At 37.6% G+C, this 16,784-nt stretch overlaps 1 protein-coding gene across 1 annotated transcript; it reads left to right on the plus strand.

Annotated features, from left to right (window-relative positions):
* The first annotated feature begins 16 nt into the window (after positions 1–16).
* LOC149814415 (protein STRICTOSIDINE SYNTHASE-LIKE 10-like) lies at positions 17–14,862 on the plus strand. The gene is made up of 3 exons (XM_089989405.1): positions 17–337; positions 2,574–2,849; positions 14,196–14,862. The coding sequence occupies exons 1-3, from the start codon at positions 36–38 to the stop codon at positions 14,761–14,763; spliced, it is 1,146 nt and encodes a 381-aa protein (XP_089845531.1). The 5' UTR covers positions 17–35; the 3' UTR covers positions 14,764–14,862.
* Positions 14,863–16,784: the final 1,922 nt, after the last annotated feature.

Here is a 16,784-nt window from a genome sequence, read left to right on the forward strand (position 1 = left end):
CCACCAACCCAAGGCTGAGGGCCTCAACAACAAAGATGAGGTCCAAAATCTTCCTCTCCGCGACCACACTCGCCTTCTTCTCCATCTTCATCACCCTCAATCCCAACCGTCCTCCGCCTTCTTCCACCGGAGCGGCGACCGGTCCTGTCCAGCGGCCCTTCCGCAACGTGCTGCACCAAGCCGAGCTCGTGTACCTGAACGGCACGGCCGGGCCGGAAAGCTTCGCGTTCGACCAACATGGCCAGGGACCGTACACCAGTGTTGCTGATGGCCGGATTCTGCGGTGGCGAGGCCCTCTCCGTGGTTGGGCAGAGTTTGCCACCACCTCTCCTTATTGGTAAATTACTATTTATGTGTTCTGATTCTTGGTTGTTTTTTTCATGTCAGTAAACCACGCTCAAGATCAGAGACCTAGTCGTCGCTGGCTCAGCATGTCATACTTACTGTCTTAGGGTCGCCTTAATTACCATGGCACACCTCTTGCCTTCAGGGAGTCGCCAAGCTTCGGCTGAGCAAGGGTATATCTCTTGCCCTTGTTTAATGCAAAGGGTTTGACATTAACGACAATAAAACCTTGATCACTCGTCTAATGGCCAAAGCCTCTCTCAACTGTGCCAAACTCCTTGGGTTTGATGGTTGGTTGTTTCATTTTTTATAAAGGTTTTGTTCTAAGATTTTTTATTTATATATGAGAACCCTAGCAAAAAACCGGGTCACTTGATGGCTCGTTCACCTTGGGAGGTAAAACCCCGACGGAGGTCACCGACACCAAATCCTTTCAAGGGTAGATCAGGTAAGTACACTTTGACTGCGTCATTGAACCTGACTGCCCTTCATCTATGGGGGTCAATAGAAGATGTAGGGCAGGTGCAAAAGCACACTAAAGTGTGCAAATGCTATTGCACCCGATCTGCCGTCAGCCCTTAATAGCATAGTTACGGGAAGCTTTTTAGACAGGTGAGAAGCTCACTTTCCGGAAATTCGTTTTGGAAGCGCGATACTCCTCGCTTCTCAAATTTGATGAAAATCTTGATTGTCCCACGCTTGTCTTATGCTTTCCAAATAATTCATCTATTCTTTTTATATGTTTTTTCACTCTACTTTTCATGTTTTTTATGTGTTTGCTCTCACGCTTCTCACACACTTTCACGTGCTTTCTATAAATTTACAATCATCAATTTTAGATTTTGTTAAAAATTAATTCTTATAGTTACTTTTATTTTAGTTTTTGTGTTCAATTTTGATTTCCATCCAATTCTTATATTGTGTTTTTTTATTTCTTGCTTTCCGCTTCCTATTCATTTTAAAATGCACTTTAGTATCATTTCCAGCTTCCGCTTCCTAGCCTGGCAACCTTGCTTAAGAGAACCAAATATCTTATAACGCCTCGCCCAATTCTTAAAACTTACAAGTGTGGGGTGCCTCGTAATACTAACATTTATGACTTTTTAGTTTGGTTGTGGGTCGTTGATATACCAATAATATAATAAGCCAAAATTCTCTCTCTCTCTATCTCTTGTTAGTATTACGAGGTGTTGATAGTGATATTTGTTTATTTGGTACCGTTGGTTGCATGTACGATGTAGTTGAAAACTTTATATATGCACTCAATAACATACTTGTTTGATAGGGATTGCACATTGCGTCATAATTTGTTTAACCTTAAAATGTGATTTTGGAAATCATGATATTTTGGTACGTTATGAGCCCTTGATTTTGTAGGCATGCTTACGTATTACAAACGCATCATCCAGAAATTGGTTTTTTACTAAACAAATTATATAGATCACGTATAAGTTTAGAGCCACTAAAATTTTTAAAAAAAATATAAAAACCAACTTTTTCTAGTAGATTATGTACAAAAATAACTGTGATATAATATATATAGCAATGCCTAGGCATGAATTGCACCCTTATAAATTTTCATATGAGCTAGCATATTTAGAACTTTTTTCATTCTTTTTATTTGACTATGTAAATGCGTCCTACTTGTTTGATTATGTAGGGATCGGCTCTTGCATCAACTAATTATGACATATGAGCAGGTTCTTTGATGGCATGAGAACTGGCTAGAAAATTATGATAATATTTAAGCCTCAAAAAATCATTTTAAAAACACAATTCAAGTGTCGTTGTTAAACAACAGGACCATGTCAAACACGTATGTGGGGTTAGATTTGTAAATTAAGTCTCAAAAAAATACTTGTTTGTACGTAACAATTTTCTTATATATATATATATGTGTGTGTGTGTGTGTGTGTGAGAGAGAGAGAGAGAGAGCAATTGATGTGCAAAGATAATACCAAGATCTCTCTCTTATGTCATATCTCTGAGAAAAAAAAGAGAGAGAAATGAAAACATTTGGAAAGTGGTGGCCTGTCATTGACAAGAAAACTTGTGGTGTGTGTGAGAGAGAGCAATTGATGTGCAAGATAATGCCAAGCTGCTCTCTCTCTCTCTCTTTCTCTCTCTTTCTCTCTCTCTCTCTCTCTCTCTCTCTGCCAAAAAAAGAAGAGAAATGAAAAAAATTGGAAAGTGGTGGTGGCCTGTCATTGACAAGAAAACGTGTGCAGGAGCAGAGAAAGGTGTGAAGTGAGGGAGAAGGGCGTGATATGGGAGGAGGAGGTGTGTGGGCGGCCGCTGGGTTTGCAGTTCCACAAGGCGACAGGCGAGCTGTACATCGCGGACGCTTACTTTGGGCTGATGGTGGTTGGGGAAGGTGGTGGCCGAGCCACGCAGCTTGCCACCCAGGCTGAGGGCCAACCCTTTCGCTTCACCAACCATTTGGATATCGACCAGCTCGAAGGAACCATTTATTTTACCGACTCCAGCACACGTTTCCAAAGAAGGTACTCCCCTTACCCTCTTTTTAACAATATATATATATATATATATATATATATATATATATATATATATATATATATATATATATATATATATATATTATGAGGTAATATTTGTTACTCTCATGGTAAAGAACATATATAGTGACAAATATCGCGAGATTTATAAAAAATCTTGCAATAATATGGCGAGAAATATGCTTGAAAGTTTAAAACGGAAATTTCTCGCGAGATTTTTAAAATATTGTGAGATTTATGAAAAGAACATAAATACCGTGATTTAAACGTGATATTTACATTTTAAATGGCTATTTATCGCAAAGAAATCATGTATTTTTATTTTTAATTTTTTTTTAATATTTTCTTATAAAAAATTAATTTTTAATTTTTAATTTATTTTTTTATTGCCAAGATTTTGCCGAAAAAAACATGAGATTTATGATTTTTTTTCAATTTCTCACAAGTTTTTGAAAAACAAGAAATGGCTGTTTGTCACTATGGTAAAGAATTCTTAGTGAAAAATGTAATATGTAGAATTTTTAGGGTTTTTTTAGGACATCTGATCCTGCAGGTGTGATCTACATATTATGTTCAGTAAAAAGTGACCTTTGGATAATGTTTTTCTGGTGTATATTTCAGATTTTAAGAGAGTTAAAAAAAATCAATGGCCTATAATGTGCCAACTTTTCAAACATTAATGAAATATAATTTTACTTTGAGAAAGTATGATCCGAGGGTTATTCTTACGATTTTGACCTTGTTGGACACATAATTGAGGTCAAATTTAGTAATGAGTTTCAACCAAATGCTGTACATGTATGTATATATAGAGAGTGAGAAATGGAAACCCACCAGATGCAAAACTTACCAACCCAACCCACTAAGAAATGCTATCCATATATATAGAGAGAAAGAAATGTGCTCTTACTCGTTCTGTCACCTCAAAAATCATTATTTTTGGCATTTTTTTCACATCTAACACCATAGCAAAAAACATGCAAGAGTCATTCCCAGTAAATAGAGCATACTAAACACATCTAACGGATCAGATCTATCATAAAACACTTCAAAACTATAGGGGAGAATATATATATATATATATATATATATAAGCTATTTACAAAACTTGGAATATCTAACGTTATCAGGCGGCATTTACTCCAACTATATTATTTGTCCAGCCTTTCTTTCGTTATACCGGACAAATTTGAGGAAGGCCTTAAATATTATTGAAAATTGTAAATTAATGAACGACGCCTCCCCCACTAAGAGGCAAGAGCATATTCACCGATTACTTGTCATATTCAATGTTTACAGCACATCTCACTTGAGAACCGTGGGATATGTGATAGTGGGCCCACGCACTGTTGTGATGAAATATTTTACAATATGAGAATAACTAGCGATAGTACATGTGTGCAGTGTGCCCATGTCGAACATTTAACACTGACTTTTGATAAATAATTTAGGTCTCACTGTAACAATGTCAAAAAAAAATTTTTTATTTCAGTAAGTTGCAAAATGCCGCTCACCGTTTCAATTTTTACCTTTATATTTTATAGATACGTGTCCCCCGTTTCGATCCACTGCCATTCCTCTTCGTCTTCTTTTTTTTTTCTTTTTTATTTTATTTTTAGAATAGACTGGCTTAGTCTTAAAATCATTAAGTTGGCCTCTCAAACGTCTTATTGATTTTCTAAAAATTTTAATTGTTTGATAAAAAGGACCGAAAAACATCATTTTACACTTCAAAAGATAATTCGTACGCATCCAGGTGTCTGAATGTGATTATCAAAGCGGCTTTTAATTGTACATGGACCCTCTCCTCTACCCTTCATCAGACAGCAATTCTAATTACAGAGCTGTCAAGTGGTCTACACTTGACGTGACAGCACTTATTGCTATCAGGCAGATGAAGCTACGTGATTAGGTGAGTCTTGCATGCATTTTTCTCGTTAATTGACAAGTATTCGGTGCGTGCAATTAAAGTGGCAAGTGTGTGAATGGATTTGGGTCAGATTTGAGATGAAAAAAGATAAACCTAATTAGATAGAAAAAGTTAAAACATAATCTTGATCCAAGTAGCTTAAAACCCAATATTTACCCTTAATCAGGTTTGGGTTATATATGGTCGGATTCAGAATTTAATCCGATTTAAATTAGGTTTCTAATAAAAAACTCGATGCTTCAACCTGAATCAGATTTTTAATATTTAACTCTTGATCTTAGCATGAACATGATATATGCATGGAATGTAAAGATTTAAATGTCCTACATGAATATAACTATGCATATCCATGCTAAGTATGCATTAAATGTAACAAAATATGCAATTCCATGAACATGGATACATAATCAAATCAAAAATAATTTTATGCAAGCATGAATACAGTCAGATCAAACATGTACCTGCAGTAAACACACTTCAATATCCCGTTAACTACAACCATGACTAACATGGACTCCGAACTATAAAAATAAAAGCATATGAGAAACTGATGTGGTATGTATTATAAGATATACTTTACTAGCTCGAGTATGCTTCCTCATCACTTGTTTGACTTTCATATTCTTCTTCTTTCTCTCCCTCTTCTTCGTCGTCTTCATTGGGTACCCATCCACTTGGTATATCATTTGGATCACATTCTTCCATATGTGTGCCATCGGACAATGGAGATATGACTTGCAAACCATGTGTGACATTGTGACCATAAGAGAAGTCATACATATCATCTGATTGATAGTAATCACCCTCTTCAACAATCTTGTCTTCATGTAACTGATCATACTTGGGGTATAGTTTAAACTTCACCTTGCAAACCGCCCATCATTCAATTTTATCTGACTTTCTTGTATTCGAATATGAAGTATAGTAAACTTGTTGAGTTTGCAAGTTTAATATGAATGGTTCATATGTTTCAAACATTGATTTATGATTCACCTCTACAATTCCTGAGGTTTTGTCGACTCTTGTTGTTGTGGTATCAAACCAATGACACTTGAATAAAGTTACCGTGTTATTTATGCCTAAGTAAGTCAACTCTATTATTTCTTCAATAACACCATAGTAATGAAGTTCATTTTCACCATAAATGTTACTCTTGACACATACACCACTATTTATCGTTGACTTGTTTACACTATACTCTTTTGTATGGAATCGACAACCATTTACGATGTATCTGTTGTAACATTGCACAACTTTGGTTAGACCATTTTGTAAATCACATGTTTCTTGATCATTAACATCACAATGACGGACCTACAGATATAAATAATGACTGTAATTACAACCAATTAAGTATCATATTGTTGTTTACATGAAAAGAATTCATGTCATCATCCTTACCTACTCTTTCAACCATGCCCCAAATTTATTTTCACGTTCTTTTTGTACTTCTGAATCAGTGAGATGTGAAAGTTCTCTTCATAACTATAGATCAAATCGTCTGACTTAACAAATATTTATATTACTGAACCATGTACGCATGTATAGAACTTAGTGTTACATATTAGTATACTTACTCGATATAGGGGTTGATCGCTGAGCAATTTAAAAGGATATAGATTTGTGTTGCGTCTTGCTCTCGATCTTCCAAGAGTCTTGATTGGCAACTGCCAAAGGCATGCCCAAGTAGTTGAAATATCGATAGTTTGCCAGTCATAGTAAATTATTTTTCATCATCATTACGAGGTGGGCAAGTATAACGTGTTGGAATATGAGGTTAAAAGTACATAGATGAGAAATTTGAAATCTCTTCTAAAGTGTATGCCTCATAAATTGAACACTCCACTCTTGCTTTATTCTGAACATTTTTTTGAGGTGAAACATGCATCTGTCATACATCTCGTAATACAATAAATTCCTAATAGCAATAGAGATAAAAGTATAAATAAAAATATACCTTTCAAATGAGTGCATCCATCGATATTGCACAAGACCACGAACCCTAAGTTAACATGACAAATGTATGATCACATGTTCTATAACATCAAAAAATGTTGGTAGAAATATCTTCTCTAGCTAACAAATAGTAGTGACGACAGAATTCTAGAAATTTTTTACCTCAGTTACTACAACTTCCGATGCACACAATGTTCTAAAAAATCTACTCAACTCGGATAATACCCCCATATAGGTTTGTCTAACATATCATGGAATGCTAGGAAAATCAACAGTTGCATAATGACATGACAATCATGGCACTTCAACCCATATAATTGTCTCACGTCTATCTTCACAGCCCGAGCAATGTTAGAGACGTATCCATCTGAAAATCTCAACTGTCTCAACCACTGACATACATGTTTTACTTAATCTGGTCTAAGCACGTACCTTGCCTTTGGTTTCAGTACTTTGTCATTGTACTCTTGGAATTCTAATTCTAGTCTTTTACATATTATTTTTAAATTCATACGAGACTTCAGATTATTCTTTATTTTCGTTTTGACATTCATTATCATATTGAACATATTATCAAACATATTTTTTTTTATATGCATCACATCCAAATTATGTCGTATCAATAAAGTTGGCCAATATGGTAGTTCTTAAATTATAGATTTCTTTGTCCAATTATGATCCTTCCCAAATCCAAGGAAGGGGGCGTCAGACTACGGGCATCTGTCATTCTATATGAAAAGTATCTCAATTGTTTTAAAATCTCTATGTCAGACAACCGTGTAGGTGGACCTTCTATTTTAGTTGTGCATGCTCGGAACACATTCCTTTGTCGTCGAAACAGATGGTCGTTGGGTAGAAATAGATGATGATACTCAAACCAGCATGGCTTTCTTCCATGTGTCAATCTAAAAGATTTTGTATCCTCCATGCAGTACGGACATGCCAACCTCCCATGTGCGCTTCAACTAGATAACATACCATACGCAGAGAAGACACTAAATGTTCATATAACAACAGTCTTCATATTGAAGTTTTATTTTTTATGGGCATCATACGTGAGAACACTATCATCCCATAGTATTTTCAGCTCATCAATCAATGGCCTTAGATATACATCAAGATTTTGGCTCGGAGAGGTTGGATCAGGGATCAATAGAGATAAGAAAATATTTTCACGCTTCATACACAAGCTTGGAGGAAGATTGTATGAGGTGACAAATACTAGCCAACACGAGTATGGGGTTGATCTACCCTCAAATGGATTAAATTCATGTGTACATAAACCTAGCCTAACATTTCTCACTTTCATTGTGAAGGTCTGATGAGTACGATCAAAGTGTTTTTAAGCTTCCGCGTCAACATGATGCATAATCGTGTTTTCATCATGTTGAACTTTATTTGCATGACATCTCATGTGTTTAGCTATCTTCAAAGACATATACAATCGTTACAATCTAGTAGTGAGCGAAAAGTAGTGGAGTGACTTGTATGACATTTCTTTTGACCTTGTGCTATCTTTGCCCCTTGCCTTTGGCATGAACCAAGGATGCCCACATGACGGACATGATCTACTATTTTTTTTCTTTGAAATACAACATATAGTAATTTAGACATGCATCTATCTTTTGATACCCTATACCTAGAGCATTGACTCTAACCTTCGCAAGATAGAAATTTTGTGGCAATTTCTCATATTTGGGCAACATAATCTTCACAATAGAGCACAGACGGTCAAAACATGATTGACTCAAATTATACTTTGACTTTAAATTCAGTAGTTGAAGAATTACAAACAAGATAGTGTGACTCTCACAACCATTTCATAGTAGCTCATCAACATCTCTAAGTAAGTCATAAAATCTACTAGCTGCATCATTTGCTGCTTCTTTCACATGACGGACATGATATGCTATTTTTTTATCTTTGAAATACAACATGTAGTGATTTAGATATGCATCTATCTTTTGATACCACATACCTAGAGCATTGACTATAAACTTCACACGATAGAAATTTTGTGGCAATTTCTCATATTTGGGAAACATAATCTTTACAATAAAGCACAAACAGTCAAAACATGATTGACTCAAATTATACTTTGACTTTAAATTCAGTAGTTAAAGAACTACAAACAAGATAGTGTGACTCTCGGAACCATTTCATAGTAGCTCATCAGCATCTCTAAGTAAGTCATAAAATCTACTAGCTGCATCGTTTGTTGCTTCTTCCTCTACCCTAATTTGTACATCACTAGGACCTATAGCAGAACCTATTTCTGGTTCTACAACATCAAATATCAAATCCATATATGGATTATCATGTACCACATCCACCTGTACATCAAAATTATTTCAAAATTCTTTACCATGAAGCATCCAATTTTGATAACCACTCACAAAACCCTTCCTGTATAGGTATATCTAATACCATGCGGTTCTACAAATTGATTGTTCTTACACATTGTGCAGGGATACCTGATCTGACCAATGAGATCCACTACACTGATACTTGTCATTACAAATTCAATAAAACTATCAACACCATCCATATATTCAAACGACACCTCATTATCAACTATCCTACGGTACATTCATTCAAGATTTGTAGCCATTTTATCCTATAATATTATGGTTGTTATCTTCATCAGTTAAAACAGAATCATAATAATGCGTCAATGAAAAAATATTAAATTTATCATGCATTGTTGGATATATATATTACAAAGATATTTAGAAAGATGAAATCACATTCATAAACATGATACATTCAATTTAAGCATGTTTTCATTATATAATTTTACGCGGAGGGCATAATTAATTCAAAAATAACTTCATGCAAGCATGGATACACGATACACACAGATATATATCATAAAGATATTTAGAAAGATGAAATTACATTCATAAACATGATACATTCAATTTAAGCATGTTTTCCTAATATAATTTCACATGGAGGGCATAATTAATTCGAAGATAATTTTATATAAGCATGGATACATGATACACATACACACACACATATATATCATAAAGATATTTAGAAAGATGAAATCACATTCATAAACACGATACATTCAATTTAAGCATATTTTTATAATATAATTTCACAGAGAGGGCATAATTAATTCAAAAATAACTTCATGCAAGTATGGATACAGTCACGTCAAACATTGCAATACATTCAATCATTCATATCACAATAATGTCAAACATGTACCTACAACAAACACACTCCAATACAAGGTTGTTAAATGCGATGAGGCGAAGTGAGGCGTTGAGCCTGCGCTTCGCCTCTGAGGCGTACGCCTCAGGTACTGAGGCGTACGCCTCTCACAACTGGAATGGAAGTGAAGCGGTGGGAGGGGAGGCAGTAAGAGAAGAACCACCCGCCCAGCTGGTACGAAAGCGAGGGATATGTCGGTCGTCCGGTGGTCGGAGAAGACTGAGCAGCAGCTGCAGCACAGCAACTCCGGTGGTCGGTGGTCACAACTGGTCGGAGGTTGATGAGGGGCGCATCACAGCAATGCCTCAATACCTTGACAGTGCGCCTCGCCTCTGAGGCGTACGCTTCAGGTACTGAGGCGTACGCCTCTCACAACACTGCTCCAATATTCCGCTAACTACTATCATGACTAGCATGGACTCCGAACTACAAAAATAAGAGCACTTCTATTTTCATACATTCAAATCATGCTCAGCGTGATCTCTGAACTTCAGCAAAGGAGTCCTAGATATCCATAAGTAAGTGAGTGTGTGAACAAGAAAGTATTGCATCCAAGAAAGTAAATAACATGTGATGTGCTTGCATCACTTACTTACCACGGGTATTTACCTGATTTGCATTACTTTTGTCTTTGCATTTTTTTCTTTTTTCTTTTTGCATTGCATTTTTAGTCGCATGCGATGCTTAGCACTAAGCATCGTACAATTAGCTCAGTTATGTACATGCAATATACATTTATATACAGCCGAGGTAGCGCTCTGCCACCGTCTAACAGAGAGATAGGCAATATTTCTGCAGACTCACCGATGAAGGGTATCCGGCAATGGATTAGTTGTAGAGCGAGACTACCGGAACATGAGGACGATCGACGACAAGGTCATTGCCGGAGAAGGAGGAAGATGAGAGATGGATAAAGAAGAGGAGGTTAGTGAGGGAGGGTAGCAGGGGGGGGGGGGGGGCTCTGACGACTGGAGGTCAGACATGAGAGGATAAAAAGTGAAGAGGGGTGAGGACAGTGGTGAGAGGGGAGGCGCAATCAAAGAGAGAGGAGGAAAGCGGGTCCGGCCCTCTGTGGCCTATTAAGTGCACAATGAGGTTGTCAGAGAGGGGGAGGAAGAAGAGGAGGTCGACGAGGGAGGGTCGCAGGTGGGGGGCTGGAGGTCAGACGGGAGAGGAGAGAGGGAAAAGAGAGACGAGGGCAAAGAGGGAGGTGGGGTTGCCGGCGAGGCAGAGATGGTGGGTCGGGCGTGGGGGATGAGGTCTCCGGAGGGCATCGTAGGTGGGTCGTTGGAGAGCGGGGGCGGAGATGGCGAGCAGTGCGGCGATAGGGGGCAGAAGAAGAGGAGGTCAGCAGGCAGCGATGGCACACGACGATTGGCGATGGTCGGCGGATGCACACGACGATCGACAGATGAAACAGAAAGAGAAAGAAAGGGACTCACATTAGGGTTTTACGGAGAAAATTAGCATCAGAAAAAATCTGTCTCAAAATCTGTCGTCAATTAGCCACTAAGTCGAGACAAAAAAATTATGTCGCTCATCCGTCGCGAAGCTAAGACGAAGTTTGAGACAATATTTTCGTCGCTAATTAGCGATGGATTTTGAAACAGAATTGTTATGTCGCTAAGTCCGTCCATAATTCCAATTTTAGGGACGGCTCATTTTCTCTAGCTAATCCATCACAAATTTGTGATGAATTATTTCTATCATAAATTTTCGTCGCTAATTAACGTTTTTCTTGTAGTGGTTTCTGTCTTCAATCTCCACCTTGCCCTCATCTCCGATCTTCGTCTTGCCCCACCCTACCCCCATCTCCGATTCTTATTTATGAATGGCAGTGGACCAAGGGGAAATGAGGACCCGCCATGCCTTGCACTGTTTGGACCAGGGATGGAGGACATGAAACAAAGATGGAGGTTAAAATCAAAACCCGTGCAAGGATGGAGGCAGGGATGGAGGGCAGGATTTTGAGATGGGGCGATGGTGGAGACCTTGTCCCCAACCCCTGCTCCAGTCCGGTCCACTGCCATCCCTAGGTACAGTTATATCTAGGACTGGCAAATGAGATGAGCCACTCAGTGGGCTCAACTTTTATTTGGCTTGTAAAGAACTCATTTGGACTCATAAAATTAGGCTTTGCAAGCCGAACACAATCAACAAGTGTTTGGCTCGGCTCTTTTCTCAAAAAAAGAAAAGAAAGGTGTTTGGCTTATAGTGACAAAAGTTAAAAACAGCAAAAACTAGGAGATTTTGAAAATTTTCATAAATCTCACATTTTTCGACAAAATCTTGGCAATAAAAAATAAATTTAAAATATAAAAAAATACTTTTTATAAGAAAATATTTAAAAATAAAATATCAAAGGTTTTTACGATAAATATCTGCTAAACCATAAATATCGTTATATTTGTCACGGTTTGAAAATCTCACGAGAAATTGCTGTTTTAAACTTTCAGGCAATTTTTCGTGATATTATCGTGAGATTTTTTATAAATCTCACGATATTTGTTACAGAGGTTAGGCTCAGCTCTGTGGCTCGTATAGCTCGTTAACTGCTAATAAATATGTTTTACATGCATCTATCTTGTACGATGAAGAATAGATGGCTGAAATGTTTAGCTTGCAAGCAATTAACTTATAGTTCAAATCCTATTACTTAGAGCTTTGAAGCAATGTAGTTATTTTTAAAATATGCCCGTTTAAGTTTTAATGAATAGATGTAGATTCAAAATTTTATTATTTTTAATTTTAAAAAAAAATATTTTTATTTGTAAATAAGCTAGTCAAGCTTAGCGCCTTTAACTCGGACTCGCCATGCTTAGCTCAATTGACCACAAAAAATGAGCCAAGCTTGAACACCCTATATTTGTTCATCTTGCTTACCAGTTCAAACCTTCTGTTCATGCTCGACTCATTTAAGCTAAACAAGCTGCTTGTGGCTAGTTGGTGACCGAACCGAACCGAACAGAACAGAACCACAAGCTGCTCAGTTCTTACCAGGCCTACAGGGTTTCGGGTGTGACCAACTTTTACTGGGCAGTTGAGCTGCCAACCATCTGTCGTGTGAGGTTTGGTTCAGTTGAAGCTGAACCCACAATTGGTCAGGTCAGGTCGCTGGGTCTTGGTTGAATTTTAACGGGGTCTGAAAGCCTATAACACGCACCTTACCTAACCACGTGCTCTGTTCGGATTAGAACTCTTCAACCAAGTGGTTTTGGGTTGATTCATGTTATTATAACAATAATTTATGAAGTAATATCATAACAATCACAAAAGATCTCTCTCTCTCTCTGTATGTATGTATGTATATAATGGGGATTATGATGTCCTCTTTTTTCGATAGGTAACTGTTAGGAGCCTTCAAAAATCATAGTTTTAGGTGTTTTATACTAGATCTGCACTGTTAGACGTGTTTATCATTGTTTACTTAAAAAGGTATTTTTTTATTAAGCATCTTTATGCTCAAATGTGAATTTTAAAGAGATAAAAAATGAATAGTTGATATTGCAATAAAATTTGATGATACAATATTCACATTTTTACATCAAATCAAGTTGAAACAAAGTTTTTTTCTTAATAAGCAATGACGGTTCACATCTAACATAAAACACCTAAAACTATGATTTAAGGGTGACCTAACGAAAAAGGGTATATATATGTGTGTGTGTTTATTTATTCCAAATGTATTGCCATAGCATTAGACCAATCATTTTCAATTTTAGACTTATCATTTACCCTTTAATAATTTAAATATTTACTTGTCATGTATTGTTAGTAGTTTGGCATGACTTGGTGACCAATGGTTATATTGAAAAGTATAAGAGAATTGAATTAGCCCTTGTAAACCAGCCTCCATCTTAAAGCGGTTCTTGATGCCAAAACAACTGAGCATTATACTCTTAAAATTTAAGCCCCCTACAGGAGCATTATACTCCTCTTAAAACTCAAGTCCCCTGCAGAGGCTAACATTGGGGATACTGTAACATGCTTATGGTGTGTATCTCATCATGGTATGTACATGTATTTGCAGGGTAAGACATGCATCTTATCGCTGCAAATCACCCACAAATTGAGCTCTTTTGTAGTTTATTCAACTTTCATATTATTCAAAAACTTAAAACTTTGCCTGAAATATCATGCATATCCTAAGTGTGGTATTTCTTTTACTTGCTTTTAGTTGCCTCATTGATCAGTAGATAGCCTTACTAGCTTTTTTGTAGACAATTTGCGATATTAGTTGCTAGCGGCGACAGAACAGGAAGGCTGATGAGTTATGATCCTACAACAGAAGAAGTGAAGGTGTTGCTAAAAGGTCTCAAATTTGCAAATGGAGTGGCCTTGAGTAGAGATAGGTCCTTCATACTTGTCGCCGAATCGAGTGCGAGCCAAATCACAAGGCTTTGGCTTAAGGGTCCAAATGCAGGAAAGACAGATGTTTTTGCGCATCTCCCGGGTTTTCCAGACAATGTGAAAAGGAACTCAGCAGGAGAATTTTGGGTAGCTATGCATGCTAGGAAAGGACCATTGACACCGCTCCTCCAATATGATTCTTGGTTGAAAAGGTCAATCCTGAAGCTCCCACTGAACTTCCAACGTTTGCATAAGATCTTCATTAACAAGAGATCGCACGCTTTGGCCATTAAACTTGGTGAAAACGGCGAGATCTTGGATGTTGTCGAGGACAAGGAAGGAAAGAATTTGAAGTTTCTCAGTGAAGTACAAGAATTCAATGGGAGTTTGTGGGTAGGTTCAGTGATCATGCCATTTGCAGGTTTATACAAACTTTAAATGTGTAGCTTTGTGTGGAATTTGATCTTATCCGCGGTCACTGAATTTGCATGTATCTCAGTGTGATTGCATACATGGTATGAGATTGGAAATATGAGATGTAGTTGATCTTATTTTAAGGATCTGACCTTATGTGGTCGATGTTTCTGGCAGTTAAACTGTTCCATAACCACAACTCAATCACAATCAAGAAGAAGCAAAAAATTTATCCCCTATATTTTAAATTTATCTTGACCATTATGCAAAGATAGCGTTACTGCCTAAAGGCCCTTTTGTTTCATTCCCATGGAAGGGAAGGTCCTTCCATGGGAAAGGGCACAATTTTCAAAAATCTCCTGCCAGCTTAGCTTTCCCATGAAAAAAACTTTCCATGGTAAGAGGTGTTGGGATTACCACCGAGGTGGTATCCCATGTGGTAAGCGGGCTCCTGTGTCAAGCTGAAGATCCAGGATCGAATTCCTCTGACACATGGGGCGGCTGTTGTTCTGGTAGGGGTCCGCCTGACCCCAGCTTGCTTATAAAAAAAAAAGTGTCAGGATTTTCACATGAAATAAGGCGGTGAGCCCACATATACCACACTGGTACTTTTTCACCTGTGTGTTAGACCCTTTCTCTCACCCATGATGAAACAGGGATGCCAGCTCCATTGTCATCTGAAATCTGTAAGAAAGTTCAAAATGAGAGACCCCAAGAATCCTCTTGAATAGAAGGGACTTTTCTGACTTCAAGTGGTTGACTGAATTCAACATGCTTCTCACAATGGAAGGTGGCCCCAACATCGCACAATAACTCTGTAAGAATCTTTAATAGAACTCCACCTAGCGTCCTTTGAGCAGGCAGGTAAACGGTTCAGATTTGGATTGGATGTAGCCAATACCATATCCAACTGATCAGATGCTAGCTAAATGGATTCAAAATGATTTGGACGGTGAAAGGCTATTACCAGATCAGATTTTTTACATTTTTTACATGTAAACGGATTCAGGTATCCATCAAATTCTGATATTTGTCTGATTCTGTAGCAAAAAATCAAAACCATACCCACATCCATTTATAGTTCAAAATGATTTTGGCTTACCAAACGCAACTAAACAGAATAGAACTCGGTGGGATATTGGATAAAATCCGCTTCATTGCCATTCTTACCTCTGAGACTAATCTTGGTGATTCAGTCAGTTCAGGACATGAGCCAGGACAACTTTCACCTTTATTCTTTGTTCACGGTCCATAACTAAGGTCGGTTGGTACAGAAGATCAAGCTGCCAGACCCTTGAGAATCGGATAGTCTTACAAGGTTTAACTTGCCTGTTAGTCTAGTCAAACCGGGATCTGCAGCATCCAAACATTTGCCTTTACAAAAGGAGTGTGGCGTGGGAAAGAGCTTAGAAAAAGAGAAATTGTAAATGGCTGAACATTGAAGCATGTATGGGAGCACTGGGCATGAGATATAACCAACATGGAAGCGTCGTGAAGTTGGTCTGAACATGAGTTATTGCGACAGATTGAATGAAGTTCTATAAATGCAGGTTACAAACGAGCATAAGGCTGAAGAAAACAATGGCAAAAGATGCTGCAATTTCTGGCAGACCAGAGTAATTAGGAAAACTGGAATGGTGCTAATTTCAGTTGCTACAACATAAATAGAAAAGCCATCGACGAGCAAAAGGTCCTACTTGAAATACAATTCTATATACTTGCTCTCTGTGCCCGTACATCAATTCTCCTTCTCTACTGAGTTCCCATATTGGTTCCATATCATAACTGCCCGCACCATCTTACATGGATCAGTTGGATCCTTCGATTCATCAAATCTTACCAGATACAAACACAATCTTATGTAATTCAGCAATAGCAGTATGTGAAATAAGTTGTTATAACACTGTCCCATAATAGTAATAAGATGGCATGGCAAGCTTTCAACCCATGTATATCTACTGCACAAGGGAAAGAAGACCAAGTAAATATAAACAAGACCTCTGATCGAGAATTGAAAGTCATACATTTCCAATGATGTTAAGAAC

This window comes from Nuphar pumila, chromosome 15, assembly GCF_984573655.1.
Source record: "Nuphar pumila chromosome 15, dmNupPumi1.hap1.1, whole genome shotgun sequence".
Classification (NCBI taxonomy): Eukaryota; Viridiplantae; Streptophyta; class Magnoliopsida; order Nymphaeales; family Nymphaeaceae; genus Nuphar; species Nuphar pumila.